General features: G+C 33.0%; 1 protein-coding gene across 4 annotated transcripts in view; it reads right to left on the reverse strand.

Annotated features, from left to right (window-relative positions):
• Positions 1–13484: 13484 nt before the first annotated feature.
• Lrch2 (leucine rich repeats and calponin homology domain containing 2) overlaps positions 13485–16229 on the reverse strand; it is a 99157-nt gene continuing 96412 nt past the window's right edge. For all 4 annotated transcript variants that reach the window (XM_077106553.1, XM_077106552.1, XM_077106551.1 and 1 more), the window contains one exon: positions 13485–15662. In XM_077106553.1, the coding sequence (XP_076962668.1) occupies positions 15543–15662 (120 nt within the window). In that variant the 3' untranslated portion in view covers positions 13485–15542. The remainder of the gene's footprint in view (positions 15663–16229) is intronic.

A 16229-nucleotide genomic window follows, 5' to 3' on the forward strand; every position in this document is an offset into this window, starting at 1 on the left:
AGATGAATTTGGGGAGGGGGGCATAAATATTCAGTCTACAGCAATCTGCTCCTGGCATACCCCTACCCCAATTCAAGTCCTTCTTATGCCAAAATACATTAATTACATCCCAACAGTCCCCAAAGTCTTAACTCATTGCGAGAAGCCATTCATGAAATACATGAGGATCTTCTCTCATCATGGTAGCCAGGAAGAGACAGGCCTGGCATTGGGAACATTCCATGGCTCTCCCTTGGCAATAGATTGCCTAATGCACATGACCTTTTCCTCCACTCTGCTAGGAAGGTTCCTCATAGTAGCTTTCTAGAAAAATAGTTTCTCATAGTTTCTCTTCTAGAAACACCCTTACAGATACACATAGAAAGCTACTATGAGGGACTACTATGAGGAGATGGGTATAACTGTTAGGAACTGAACAGCCCACTTTGACCCTTTTTGGAGAACATTCTATAGAAGGTCTTTGATGTCTCTAGATGTAAATAAAGCAGGCAGGAGTGCCATTTTGCCAGAAGCTTGAACTGTCTGATCAGCTTGGCCATCCTGCCCCCAGTTTTGAAACTACTTTCTGTGTTCTGCAGTTTTTCTGCTGTTTTATTTCTCTTAGCTTTTATTTTTCAGCCAGCCCATTCCACCAAAGGGAACCCCATTTCCACCGCCCATGCAGGATGTGGGTGGGAACTCATTCTAGCATCAATGTAAAAGTCTAAAGTCCAATATCTCTAAATATCTTAATTAGATAGGTGGTAAGACTAAAGATATGATACTAAAAAAAAAATTTCCCACTAGTTGTGAACATGTGAAATCTAACACAAGAACTAATAGGATATGAGTGATTTATTTTGAGGGATTGGCTCACACAATTACAACAGCTGAGAAGTCCCATAATCTGCCTTCTGCAAAGTGGAGGTCCAGGAAAGCTGGTGGTATACTTTTAAGTCCAAGCCTGAAGGCCTGACAACCAAAGGGACCAACAGTATAAGTCCCAATCCAAGTCCAAAGGTCCAAGAACAAGGGGTGTTGAGGGCAGGGGAAGACGGATATTCAAACTCAAGTAGAGATAGTGAATTTACCTTTACTCCATCAGTTTGTGTTCTCTGGGCCTATTACACATTGGATGGTGACCATTTGTATTAGCAAGGGTGAACTTCTTTGCTGAATCTACAGATTCAAATGCTAATTTCTTCTAGAAACACCCTTACAGACACACATAGAAATAACATGTTACCAGCTATCTGGGCATCCCCTAGTCTAGTCAAATTGCTACATAAAATTAAGAGTCACAGTAAGTAAAAATCTCTGTAAAGTATTTACATTTTTAAGAGTCTGCTTAGAAAGTAGAATTCTTAAACAGGGAACTTTCTATGGAACAGTACAATAACTGGCAGTCCCTTGAACATAATAATATCTTATTAATCAGTACATACCTAGCCCTACAGAGACAGCTTGGTATGAATTAGATACTTAGGTATTTTCTGAATGAATTATAAGTCAAGTGTTGAGACATGCAATGGTACATAATGTTTATTATTTCAAAGACATAATTTCACCAAATTTAGCAAGGTATGAAAATTTTTAATATTAATAATCAAAATGAAAATATGTTTATGGGATGCTATCCTGTGGACATATACACAGAAAACAGATATATACATATGTCACAAAGCAAACATAGTTTAATTTACAAAAGTAAGCAACTATAACAATTCCTTAGAAGGAACACAGAACTTCATTTCTTATAGGTGATATAGTAGAATAAATATTCTTTGATGTTTGAAAGACTTAGAATCCTAGATTTTCCCTGCTACAACATGGCTAAACTTGGATAGATTACATAACCTGTGGTCTAAGTTTTCTCATCTATAAAAGCAGGATAATGACAATACCCACCTCATAGGGTTATTCTGAGGATTTATATCAGATAATGCTTGAAAACATACAGCACAATGTTGCATACATATCTAAGAACTCAATAAATGTCAGGACTTATTTAGTAGTTCCACCTCATTCCTTTCTCAACAAAACATTATTTTATCAAGTCTGACTTAAAACACTTAAATTTAGGTCACAGTGCTAATGAAGATAATTTATGGTATTCCTGTTTTTCTTTAAGATGAATTATCAGGTTGAAAAGTATAGAAGCAATTTTAAAGAGACATATTACTTTAATGAAAATATCTCATTGAAACAAGAATGTTTCTCAGTTGCAGCTTTGCCATAGGAAGAAAGAAAAATAAACAACATATGTGTACCCAACATTAGAGCAACTAAATATATGAAGTGAATATTAATTGAACTGAAAGGAGAAATAAACAGCAACAGAGAATATTAGGGGACTTCAATACCCCACTATCAACTATGAATATATCATCCTGACAGAAAATCAATAAGGAAACAGTGAGTTTGAACAACACTACAGACCAAATGGATTTAACAGACATACAAAGAACATTCCATCCATCTAACAGCAGCATAGTACATATTCATTTTAAGTGCACACAGAACATTGTGCAGAACAGGTCTTATGTTAGGCCACAAAACAAGTCTTACCAAAACTGAGAAATTTGAAATCCCATCAAGTATCTTTTTGGACCATATTGGTATGAAACTAGAAATCAATAACAAGAAGAAAACTGAAAATTTCGCAAATATATGGATATTAAATACTACATTTTGAACCAATAGCTCAAAGAACAACCAACAAGATAAAACAAAAATTAAGACAAACAAAAAGGAAAACACAACATACAAAACTTTATATGAACAGCAAAAGCAGTTCTCAGAGAAATTTAAAGAAATAAGTGTTTACAGTTAGAAAAAGTAAGATCTCACATAAAGCACCTAACTTTACACCTCAAGGAGCTAGAAAGGGAACAAACTAAAATGAATGTTAGCAAAGAAAAACAAACAAACAAAAAAAGAAAATATTAAAAAGAAGAGTAGAAATAAAGGATATAGAGACTAGGAAAACAATAGAAAATATCTATGAAACTAAGAAGTAATTTTTTTTAAAAAATAAAATTGACAAACCTTTAGTAAGATTAAGGAAAAAAAGAGAAGACCCAAATAGATAAATTATAAATGAAAGAGGAGATATTACAATGGATATCACAGAAATACAAAGGATCACACTACTATAAACAACTGTACAACAACAAATTGGATCAACATGAAGAAATGGATAAACTCCTAAAACATGCTACCTTTCAAGAATGAATAATGAAGAAATAGAAAATCAAAACAGACCAATAACAAATAAAGAAACTGAATCAATAATCAAATAACTCTTCTTTTTATATATCAGGGATTGAACCCAGGGGCACTTAACCACTGAGCCACATCCCTAGTCCTTTTTATATTTTTGTTAGAGACAGGGTCTCACTGAGTTTCTTAGGGGCCTTGCTAAGTTGCTGAGGCTGGCTTTGGGCTAAGATTCTCCTGTCTCAGCCTCCTGAGCTTCTGGGATTACAGGTGTGTGCCACTCAAAGAACTCCAACGAAGAAAAATCCAGGGCCTAATGTTTTTACTGGCGAGTTCTACCAAATATTTAAGAAAGAATTACCACCAATCCTCTTCAAATTTTACAAAGTTCAAAAAGAAAGAAAACTTCAGTCTCATTTTATGAGAGGTCAGCATTACTCAAACACTAAAGTAAGACAAGAAGAGAATAAAAGAAAATTATAGATCAATACCCCTGATGAACATAGATTTTAAAATCCTTAATAAAATACTAGTGAAATAAATTCAAAAGCACATTTAAAGATCATAAATCATGACTAAGTGTAGTTTATCCCTTAGATATAAGAATGGCTACTTACACAAATCAATAAATGTAATAACGAAAAATAAATACCATTTGTGGTAAGAACTGTGAACAAATTAGGTATATAAGAATTGTACCTCAACAAAATTAAGACCATATATGACAAGTCCACAATTAGCCTCATACTCCATAGTGAAAAGTTGAAAGCTTTTCCTCTAAGGTCAGAAAGGGGAGTCTCTTCAATAACTGGTATTAGAAAAATTTGATGTCATATGCAGAAATATGAAATTGCACCTTTATCTCACACTATATACAAAAATCAACTCAAAATGCATTAGAACTTAAAATCAAGACCTGGAATTTTAAAACCACTGGAAGAAAAAAATAGGGGAAAAGCTTTCCAACACTGCTCTGTGCAAGATTTCTTGGCTATGATCTCAAAGGCACAAGCAACAAAAGCAAAAAGGGACAAATAGAATTAAATCAAACAACAACAAAAAAACGGAAATAAAAGCCTTCTGCACTCTGCATAGCAAAGAAACAATTAACAGAGTTAAAAGATGATCTACAGAATGACAGAAAATGCTTACAAGGTATACATTGGATAATTTGATAATATCAAAATATATCAGATATTCAGACAACTCAATAGCAAAAAATAAAAATAAATCCCCCAAATAGCTAAGTGTAGTGGCACTTGCCTATAATCTCAACAACTCAGGAAGCTAAAGCAGGAGGATTGCAAGTTTGAAGCCAGCCTTGATAATTTAGAAAGGCCCTCAGCAATTTAGCAAGATCCTGTCTCAAAAAATAAAAAGGGCTGGGGACATAGCTTAGTGGTAGAGTGCCACTGGATTCAATTCCCAGTAACCAAACAACAAGAACAAAAAAATCTGATTAAAAATGGGCATAGGGTATGAATAGATATTTCTCAAAAGAAGACATGAAAAAGGCCAGTAGATACATGAAAAATATTCAGCATTACTACTCATCAGAGATCAAAACCATAATGGTATATCATCTCACATGTGTTAGGACAGCTACCAAAAGATAAATGATTGTTGGTGAGGATGTGGAGAAAAGGGAACCAACCCTTGCACACTGTTGGTGAAGACATAAACTGACATAGTCATTTTGGAAAACAGTATGGAGGTTCATCAAAAAATTAAAAATAGGATTACATGGGATGTAGCAATCCCACTTCTGGATATATATCCCAGGCAAATGAAACTGTGTCTTTAAGAGATATCTGTACTCCCATGTTCACTGTATTGTTATTTATTACAGTCAAAAATGACATCAACCTAAATGTTCTTCAACAGACAAATGGATAAAGAAGAAAAGTGGTGTACACACACACACACACACACACACACACACACACGCACAGGGCAGGTGGGGGAGACTATTGGTCAAGAAAGACCGAGAGGCTATGTTTGTAGCTCAGTGGTAGAGCACTTGCTGAGCACATGTGAAGCCCTGGATTCAATCCTCAGTACTACATAAAAATAAATAAAATAAAGGTATTGTGTAATCTATAACTAAAAATATTTTTTAAAAAAGATGGAAATTCTCATTTGGGACAATAGGGATGAACCTACAGAGCACTACACCAAGTGAAATAAACCAGGCATAGAAAGACAAATATTCTAAGATTTTATTTGCAAATGGAAACCAAAACTATTGAACTAATATTAGAAGAAACTAGAATGATGGTTGCTATATTCTGAATGTTCGTGTCCTCCCCACATCCATATGTTGAAACCTTATCCCCAGTATGATGGTTTTAAGATGTGGGCCTTCTGGGAAATGATTGGGTTATGATGATGGAGCCCTCCTGAATGGCATTAGTGCCTTACAAAAGAGGAGCAAACGAGCTTGTTACTTCCACCATATGAGGGCACAGGGGGAAAATGCCATTTATGAATCAGAAAGTGGGCCATCAACAGACATTGAATCTACCTCTTGATTTTGGACTTCCCAGACTCCAGAATTATAAAAATTAAATTTCAAGTTTATGGCATTCTGCTATTGGACTAATATGGTTGTTACTAGGTTTTGGGGGTGGGAGAAATGCAGATATGTTGGTAAAGGGGTGCAAAGTTTTAGTTATGCAGGATGAATAAATTCTAGAGATCTATGGTGACTATAGTTAACTGTATACTTGAAATGTGGCAAGCTAAAGTAGATCTTAAATGTTGTCACCACAAAAAAAGGTGCATCTGTGAGACAGTGGATATGTTAATTAGCTTGATAGTGGTTATCATTTCAAGATGTACATGTATGTTAAAACATTACCATGCCACCAGGCGCAGTGGTATGCACCTGTAATCCCAGAGACTTAGGAGGCTGAGACAGGAGGATCGCGAATTCAAAGCCAGCCTCAGCAAAAGCAAGGTGCTAGGCAACTCAAGGAGACCCTGTCTCTAAATAAAATACAAAATAGGGCTGGGATATGGCTCAGTGGCCGGGTGCTCATGAGTTCAATCCCTGGTATCCCTTCAGCCCTGAAAAAAAAAAAAAAAAAGAAAAAAAAAACACCATGTAGGAAGGAAGGAAGTCAAATTATCTGTTTGCAGACAACATGATTCTAAGAAAAACTTAAACACTCCACCAAAAGACTGTTAGAACTGATAAATGAATTTACTAAAGCTATAGGACACAACATCAGCATGCAAATATTGGTAGCATTTTACACACGAATAACGAATGTGATAACAAAGAAACTTCAATCATAATAACTACCAAAAATATAAAATACATAGAAATAAATTGAAAACACAAAAAACCGAAAGACTTCCCATATTTACTGATTGGAAGAATTAATACTGTTAAATATTCACACTACCCAAAGCAACTTACATATTCAAAGCAATCTCCACCAAACTATCAATGGCTTTCCTCACATGAATTTTAAAAATAATAAAATTCGTATGATAGCACAAAAGACACAAAATAGCCAAAGCAATCTTCAGCATAAAGACAAAGCTAGAGGTGTCACAATATCTGAACTCAAAACATACTACAGGATTTTGTTAAACAAGACAGAATGGTACTGTCATAAAAACTAACACACAGAAAAATGGAACAGAACAGAAAACCCAGAAATAAATCCACACATCTATACCCAATAGATTCTTGACAAAGGCACCAAAACCTGGAAAAATGACAACCTTTACAATAAATGGTGCTAGGAAAACTGGATATCCATATTTGTAGAGGAATCAAACTAGGCCCCATTTTCTCACCATATAAAAAATAAACTCAAAATGTATCCAACTTAAATGTAAGCTCTGAAAATATGAAAGTAGTAGAAGAAAACAAGAAATGCTTCAAGACATTGGTATAATCAATGATTGTTTGGGTGAGATCCTAAAAGCACAGGTAATAAAAGCAAAATTAGATAAATGGGATTATAAAAAAAAAAAAAAACTAAAAAGCCTTTGCACAGCAAAGGAAACAATTGATGGAGTAAAGTGACAATTTACAGAATGGGAGAAAATATTTGCAAACTATTCATCTGACAAGAGATTAATATCCAGAATATATAAGGAATTCAAAAACTAAATTCAAAACCTCCAGAATAATCTTACTAAAAATGAGCAAATAATCTGAATACACATGTCTCAAAAGAAGGATATATAGGGCTGAGTATATAGCTCAGCTGGTAGAGTGCTTGCCTTGCATGCACTAGGCCCTAGGTTCAATCTCCAGCATCACACACACACAAAAAAAAAGATATACAAATTAGCAATGCTCAATATCACTAGTCATCAGGGAAATGCAAATCAAAACCACAGTAAGAGACTGCCTCATTCTAGTAAGAAAAAAGAAAATAACAAATGCTGTGAACATACAAACGAAAGGGAACTTATTCACTGTTAATGGCATAATACACTTATTATGGAGAACAGTAAGGAGGTTTGTCAAAACACTAAAAATAGATCTACCATATGACCTAGCTATGCAGTGTCTGGATATCTATCCAAAGGAAATGAGATCAGTTTGTCAAAAAGATACCTGTATTCCCATGCTTATTGCAGCACTATTCACAAGAGCCAAGAGATGAAATTAACCAAAGTGTGTATCAACAGATAAATGGATAAAGAAAATGTGGTATACATACACAATGGAATATTATTTAGCCCTGTTATTCACACCAAAATTGATAAAACTGGAAGACATGACCTTAAGTGAAATAAACTGGATAAAAAAAGACAAATACTACATGTTCTCACTCATATGTGGAAACTGAAAAAGTTAATCTCAAAGAAGATTGGAATACTGGTTTCTGGCGACTAGGAAGGGTAGCATGTAGTGGGGACAGAGGCTGGTTGGATAAAGGATACCAAAATATAACTAAGATAAGAATGATAAGTCCTAGTGTTCTACAGTGTAGTAGGGCAACTACAGTTGAGAACAAGCATATATTTTATGAAGAGCCTAAAGAGAAGAGTTCAAAGGCCCAAAATATAAAGAAATAATAAGGAGATGGAAATGCTAATTACCCTGATTGGCCATTCCACATTATATACATGTACTAAATTTCATACAGTATAATTATTCATGTGTCAAAAAGAAAAAAAGGAAAGAATAAATCATGTTGTTCACCTTAAATATCTAGAACATTCACTTTTCAACTATACTTCAATAAATCAAGGAAAAAATGAAATGGGTGTATATATGTGTGTGTGTGTGTGTGTGTGTGTGTGTGTGTGTATGTGTGTATGATTGGTTTTAACTGTTGGAACCATCTAGCAGTAATGAATATTCAATTACAAAATTCATTACTGAGAAGTAAACAAAATTGCATGCAAAATATAAGAATGAAAACTAAATTTCAATGGTAGTATTTAATAGTATCAATGTTAATTATGTATGTTTTAATACAACAGCCAAAACCCAGCAATCTTGTGAACCTCAAGACCTACAATACCAACAACTGGTATGATGTAAGTGCTCAAAAAGGTGTTTTAAATTAGCTAATTAATTTTTTTCCCCACATTGTGAATAAGTGGTCATAAAAGTTTTAAACTGAAGGACTTGGAAAAAAACAAAATCATATATCCAACCAAGTTTCAGTACAATGTGTAAACAATCCAGAGATTTGGCCAATTTGGTGCTTAAAAATTGTTAAAATCATAATTCTGAGCCTCAGCTTCTTAGCCTGAAAAAATGAAGAATGGTAATAACACAAATTATAAAATTGTTTTATGGTGTTAAAATTTTTTATGATTGGGGCTGGGGTTGTGGCTCAGTGGTAGAGCACTTGCCTTGCACATGTGAGGCCCTGGGTTCTATCCTCAGCACCACATAAAAATAAATAAGTGAAATAAAGGTGTCTCCTTCTACAACTAAAAAATTATTTTTAAAAAATTATGATTATACCTAGGAACATACCATGAATTCTTCTTTATCTAATCCACAGAAAAACTGGAAATTTTGATGATAAAAAGTACCAACAAATTATACTCATATTTTTTAATATTTATTTTTTTTAGTTGTAGTTGGACATAATACCTTTATTTATTTATTTTTATGTGGTGCTGAGGATCGAACCCAGGGCCCTGCATGTGCTAGGCAAGCACTCTATTGCTGAGTCACAATCCCAGCCCATATACTCATATTTTAAAATATATATTTATGGGTATATTTAATTTACTAATCATCATCATCATCATATTCAAGTATGTGACATTTTATGAGTTACTGCATAACACAAATTTCTACTCAGGGGTTAATTTTACATGTTAAAGATTATGAATGAGAAGCTGGGCATGGTGGCACACGCCTGTAATCCCAGTAACTGGGGAGGCTGAGGCAGGAAGAGCGGGAGTTCAAAGCCAGCCTCAGAAGATTAGTGAGGCCCTAAGTAACTCAGTGAGACCCTGTCTCTAAAATAAAATATTAAAAAGGGGTGGGGATGTGGCTCAGTATTTAAGCACCCTGGGTTCAATCCCCAGTACCTCCCCCCAAAAAAAGATTATTAATGAGAGACAAACATAGGTACAGACATATAAATTGCATTATTTATAATTCAATTAAAAATCAAAGTAAATGAGAGCTGGAGTTGTGGCTCAGAGGTAGAGTACTCGTCTACCATGTGGGAAGCCCTGGGTTTGAGCTTCTGCACCACATATAAATAAATTTTAAAAAGATTTAAAAAAAATCAAAGTAAATTGAGTAGTATCTTGCCAAGAAAGACATTTGGCTGCTCTTGGTATTTCATACTGGCTTTAATTTGTTTTTTAACTAGCAATTTATCAAGTACCTTTGTAAGGCTATTCAATTAAATAAAATGATTCCAAGTATTTTAAATCAGAAAAATTATTTTACAAAAAAATACTCTTTCTCATTTGTTTTACAAGGGATAGAATATAATCTATATCAAAATTTAAGCTCTGATAATAGATCACAAATATTTAAAATTAAATATATACATTTGTATACTTGTATATCATCTTCATATACAAAGTAACATGAATAGATAATGTTGCTTTCAAATTAAAATTAAGGTAGATGTGCTGTCTAGCAAGAGAATGGAATGACTGACATTAAGATCATGAGAGAGGCTGGGGTTGTGGCTCAGTGATAGAGCGCTTGCCTAGCATGTGTGAGGCCCTGGGTTCAATCCACAGCACCACATAAAAATAAATAAAATAAAGGTATTGTGTCCAACTACATCTAAAAAAATAAATATTAAAAAAAAAAGCTCATGAGAAATGAACGTAGTTTTCCAAGTATGACAAAAGAGGGAACTGTTATGCTTTAATATTGTTAATGTAACATGACATTAACTTGTCTAGATATATATGATCATTTTATAATTACATATTATTCAGGCAACTAACTTCCTTTACTCTGAAAATTCTATGGCCATGTATTGTTTTTAGGGTCTGGTGTTTCAGCTCAGGGGTAGAGTGCTTGTGTAGCAAGTTCTAGTACCCGGGTTTCATTCCTAGAATCACTCACACACACACACACACACACACACACACATACACACACATGCACGCGCATGCACGTTTTAAAAACAATATGAAACAGTACTGATCTCAACATAAAGTCTACCTTTTCCCATAAAGTCCTTAATACAGATCTATTAAAAATGTTAACTGTTGTAAAGATTCTAAAAGATTCTAAAAGCATTAGTCAAAATACCAAACTACTAATGTATAGTAGATTGATATTACTATCACACTAGAAAATCTATGAGGCCTTATTACTAGTCCCATTCTTGACCTGTTGAATCAATCTGTATTTGATTAACAAGATCTCCAGGTGATCCATACACACACACACACACACACACACACACACACACACACTAAAGTTTAAGCATCACTGTCCTAAAGCATAATTTTCATTACTAGTTCATAAATTATACAATATTATTTTGTATTTATTTGCCTTAGAAATTACTTAGATCTATCTAATAAAGATTTAGAAAATTCAAATTGCTATTGAAAAATTTATTTCTATTTATTTACATAAGTACAAAACCAATAAATTTCTCACCTCTTTTGGTAGATAATTGATACATCTCAATGGAATAGAGTAAAAATAATTTTTCCCTAACCTTATAAGGTGGAGTAATCAAAATAATTCATTTGAGAAACCAAGAAAATATTATATAAAAACTTAAATTTAAAAACAATCACATTTTAAAGCATTTTCTCTTTTCATTTTAGTAACTTTCAAATCGTTCAGTTAGTAGTTTTCTATCCTAAAACACTTATGTCAGAATTCTGATGACCTATTTCTCATAGCTTATGTTTCATAAATTATGCTAAAATTCTCAAAATTACTTATGTCAGAGATAGTCATTCTAAACTTATTTTCTAATACAACAAGACTTTATTTTGCTAAAACAGAGACTTAATGTTAAACACACACACACACACACACACACACACACACACACACCTGTGAAAATTCATGAGCATAGGAATGTTTTCATGTTTTATAACACAAGAGTAGAAAATACCTTAAGAAACATATGGCTTTTGCTATTTTCAGTTCACCAATTCCAGAAGATATCTGGATACTTCCAAATTAATATAATCTGCAACAATGCATCAGTCCTTTGGAGTGCTCTGGACATTGGGATAGATGCCTGAGGATTCTAGGACCATTTCATATAGAATACCAGAACTGTAGATTTACTAAAGCAGAAAACAAGCTTAGCTAAAGGTGAATCAAAATTTTTGATAGAATAGTTTTCAAACATCTTCTGCTAAGTATTTACTCACTTTAGTTTTTCTTTAACTCTGAGAGTTTAGGGTGCAATATTATCTTTAATAACATTTACTTGAATGACTTTTTACTTCTGGAATCAATCATAATTACAAACAATAATAATTATTTTAAGATATGTGAATTTTTTAAAAATTAGAACTACCTGAAAGTGGAAGATTATACTTCTTATCACAGGAGCTTATAAGCAATTCAGTCGTATGACTAGCGCTCTGTGATAAAAAAAAAAAAAAAAAAAAATCACAATGTTTGACCTATTCTTTAATTTTATAGAATTGTTGCTTAAATTTGTTATATAGAGTTTATCTTTTGGGGGGGCGGTGGTACTGGGGATTGAACTCAGGAGCACTCAACCACTGAGCCACATCCCCAGCCCTATTTCGTATTTTATTTAGAGATAGGGTCTCACTGAGTTGTAACCTCACTTTTGCTGAGGCTGGCTTTTAACTCGTAATTCTGGGATTACAGGCATGCACCACCGCACCCGACAAGAGTATCTTAAGATAACATTACTTTGTGAAAACATCCTAGAAAATTATTGCTTTTGAAGAAACTTTTATCTTCTGAAAATAGAAATGATGTAAAGGGAATTTGGACTCTTAAAACAATCTATGTTATTTTGATATGGGGTATACCTATTTTACCCAGGATGTCCTCGAATTTGTGGGCTCAAGATCATCCTGCCTCATCCTCCAAATTACAGATGTGCGCTATTGCACCCAACTGAAACAACCCACTTTGAATATCCTCTCAAAGTCTGATAGAATCCTTACAAAGTCTGTTTCTACTCTTGGGAATAAACACTGGCTCTTTTGATTAAAAAAAAAAAAAAAGATGATGTGATGGGTAGAGAATTGATAATGAGAAAATAAACCCCACGCTAAATTTTTTTCATTCAACTTTATCCACAGTTTGCATCGGTAATATACATTTAGTGTTCCATTTACTTTTAAATGCATCAGAAAATCCATTATGATAGATCTGTGAGCAATACAAACTTTTCTGAATTCTTCAAAAAATTCAGTTATAAAAGTCATTAAACTAGCATTCTATAAAGATAATTATTAAACAAATGGCAATGCATTTTTACTCCTTATTTCAATTGTAACATATCCACCATCACTTCTTTCTTGTGCCATAGTCATAAAATTTAACAGAAAGAGCTATCTATTGAATTTTTAAGGGTCCAATAAAAATTTTAGTCTGATTAGTCAACCCTCATGAAATCACAAATCCATTCAAATAAAGATAATCATTCTTAATTCAATAACTGATGAAGTAAATATATAATAACAATAAAAACATTTAGGATAAATTTTACACATAAAAACTACTAAAAGAAATACATCAGAACCTTGGTATACTGTTGTCTTCAGGGACCTGTGAAATTGCTTCAGAGGTGGTGTTGCCCTCTGACACAACACTAAATGAAATGTCATGGTATGGACCTCCACTGGACCCATCTTAAGTGGAATTTGGATTTGCAAAAAGGATGCTACAATGAGGTTCTGGTGTATTTTCTCTTTAAAGGAATAATTAACTGACAAGGGAAATGCAATAAGGGAATGGCCTACGATTTCACTACTATTTTAATGATATGAAATAGGAAAATACTTGTAAAGTAACTAACACTAGATTAATAATAAGAGGAAATCGATAGCATGATAACTATAAAAGAAGTATGAATGATTGTTGCAGTTTTTAGTGGTTACTTAATTTGTAACACTGTCAAACTTCTAAATTAGAAACTTATCAACTAAGATACATACTGGCCACTTCTTGTATAATCCAAGTTTTCACTAGGGAGATCATGTCAATGAGGTTTGTTTTTTTGTGTTTTTTAAAAGACACAACTGAAAAGGAAAAATTAGCTCAAATATTTAAAGTAATAAATTATTAATAATTTAATTCTTAAACCTTACAGTCATAAGAAGCTTTAATTCTTCAAAAGCTCCAATTTGACCCTTGGGGAGTGTAAAGAAATCTGTATTCTAAAGCCAAAATTTAATTATATGGCTTCATGCCAACTGATCAAAAATAGTAGAGTTGTTCCTAAGTCAACCCTTACTATACCATTTGGCACACTAGTTTTTACCTTTTATATATACCCTTCAAAATACCCAGGCCAACATTTTTAATAAGTTGCATCCATATTAAGAGGTAACAAGTGCAAATGATCACATACTTAAGATATGATGCTTGGCTACTACAAAAGTAATTAAGGTTCTTTTATAGGAAAATGAGTTATTCATTACAGTAATGTTTTTGAAAAATTCCTGCATTACTACCAACATAAATTTATCCATCTCTAAGTCAAACAAGAACTTTGTGTGACGTAGTATCTCATGAAAATATTTTTGGAACAGCCTATGTTTAACTCAACATCAAGTTAATTGAGGAACATTGGTGTACAAGATCCACAAATGGTCAGATTTTGAATAAAAACTTATTCCTCAATTGCTGCTCTCTGAATATAGCTAAAGGCAGCACTGATGTAATGTTCCTGAAAATCAAGATACAAATCCAAACTTTGGCAGTTTTATCAAAATGTCCTTCATAATTAGTACTTCACTAGTTCTCAAAAATCTTACTGCTTTGTGTAACATTTTCAATACAGAAATAAAATACTCTTCAAATAATACACTTTAAAAATGATTAAGTTTTGCAAAATTAAATAGCATAAATTAAGCATATTAACATTTTTTGTTTTTGTTTTGTTTTGTTTTGTTTTTTTACAACATGAAATAACCAATTTAAGGAAAACTGTAATGGACTAACTAAAAAACCACGATGTCACGATGTGAGGCACATTTAAATCCTCACATAGTATTGATCTTACAAAACCTACTAAAATAGTTTAAAGTTCTGTTGACTCTATTGATACAAAAAAGAAATTGCAAAAATGCTTAAGACTATATTAAAGATTCATCAATTACACAGGCACTTCACATGTAAACAATCTACAGTACAACTGAAAATAGTTTGGCACCAACCTATAATACTAAAAGAATTTAATAGAATGCCAGAGTTCGGTTTTTTCCTACTCATTTTTTTCTAGAAAACTAAGAACAAAGATGAAAGAAGTTGTGTATAAACTAGAATTAGAAGTGTATTAAATAACTCAAATATAGAATTGTTTTAAATGACTAAAAAAAGATTACCATTTTCCAGATGTTTACTAGTATGTTATGATGTAAAAAAATTAAACCTAATGTGATTATTAAATTGGATACATATTTTAAATTGAGTATCAATCTGCATTTTGAAAAATAACCAAGGTTATTAACTGATAGTAAAAAGAAAATTTGAATTCATCAAAAACTCTTATTAAATTAATCCAGTTTTCCCCCAAAAGAAGCTTGGGCAATTCAGTTTCAATTTGATGTTTTAATGTAATTTTTGTAAAAACCCTAAGGCTTGACCTAAGGCAAATGATTTTTGACTGGACATTTTTATTCATGAATTTGAAATATCTGAAATTGCTTCAAATAAATGAAACTACACACTTATAATTTTTAAAACGTTATCAAGCCATAGAAAGTTGAGATGCCTTGGTCGTAGGTAATTCAAGGAGGGCCTGAACCGTGACGCCAACTTTCACAAGACCTCGTTCTTCCAAAATATGATGAGGCAAACAGAGTCTTTCCTGGAAAAGAAAAAAAAGATATTTGAACATTCAATATTTTGTGTGTAGTTAAACTTAAGTTGGAATCGGATTGTTTTTTCTTGTGTGTGTGTGTGCAGTGCTGGGGATGGAATCCAGGGCCTCACATATGTTGCCAAAGGCTCTACCACTGAGTTACATCCTCAACCCTCAGAATCAGATTTTTAAAGTATACTTTCTGTAAAACTTCAAGTAAAAAATGCACAATTCTGTTTTCTCTAGTAAATATTGTAATCTAATGTGTTTTGGTTCTTAACTTACACTAAGTAAAGGATTATAGAGGCTGGCCTTCTCTGAAATGCTATCACTTTACAACTAAAAACCTCTTTCTCTAAACAGAAAATATCTGTAAAGGAAGAGGTCACCACTCCTGCATTTCCCATTCACTACTCAACCACTGCTATTTTACAGCTGCCTCTAAAGAATCTACCCACTAAATTTACTCTAGTAAAAAAAAAAAAAAAAAAAAAAAAATCAGCAATGTTTTCTTAAATGTTAAATGTTGCACATGGCTACCTGACTGCTATATCATTTTGAGACTTTAATTAA

This window comes from Callospermophilus lateralis, chromosome X, assembly GCF_048772815.1.
Source record: "Callospermophilus lateralis isolate mCalLat2 chromosome X, mCalLat2.hap1, whole genome shotgun sequence".
Lineage (NCBI taxonomy): Eukaryota > Metazoa > Chordata > Mammalia > Rodentia > Sciuridae > Callospermophilus > Callospermophilus lateralis.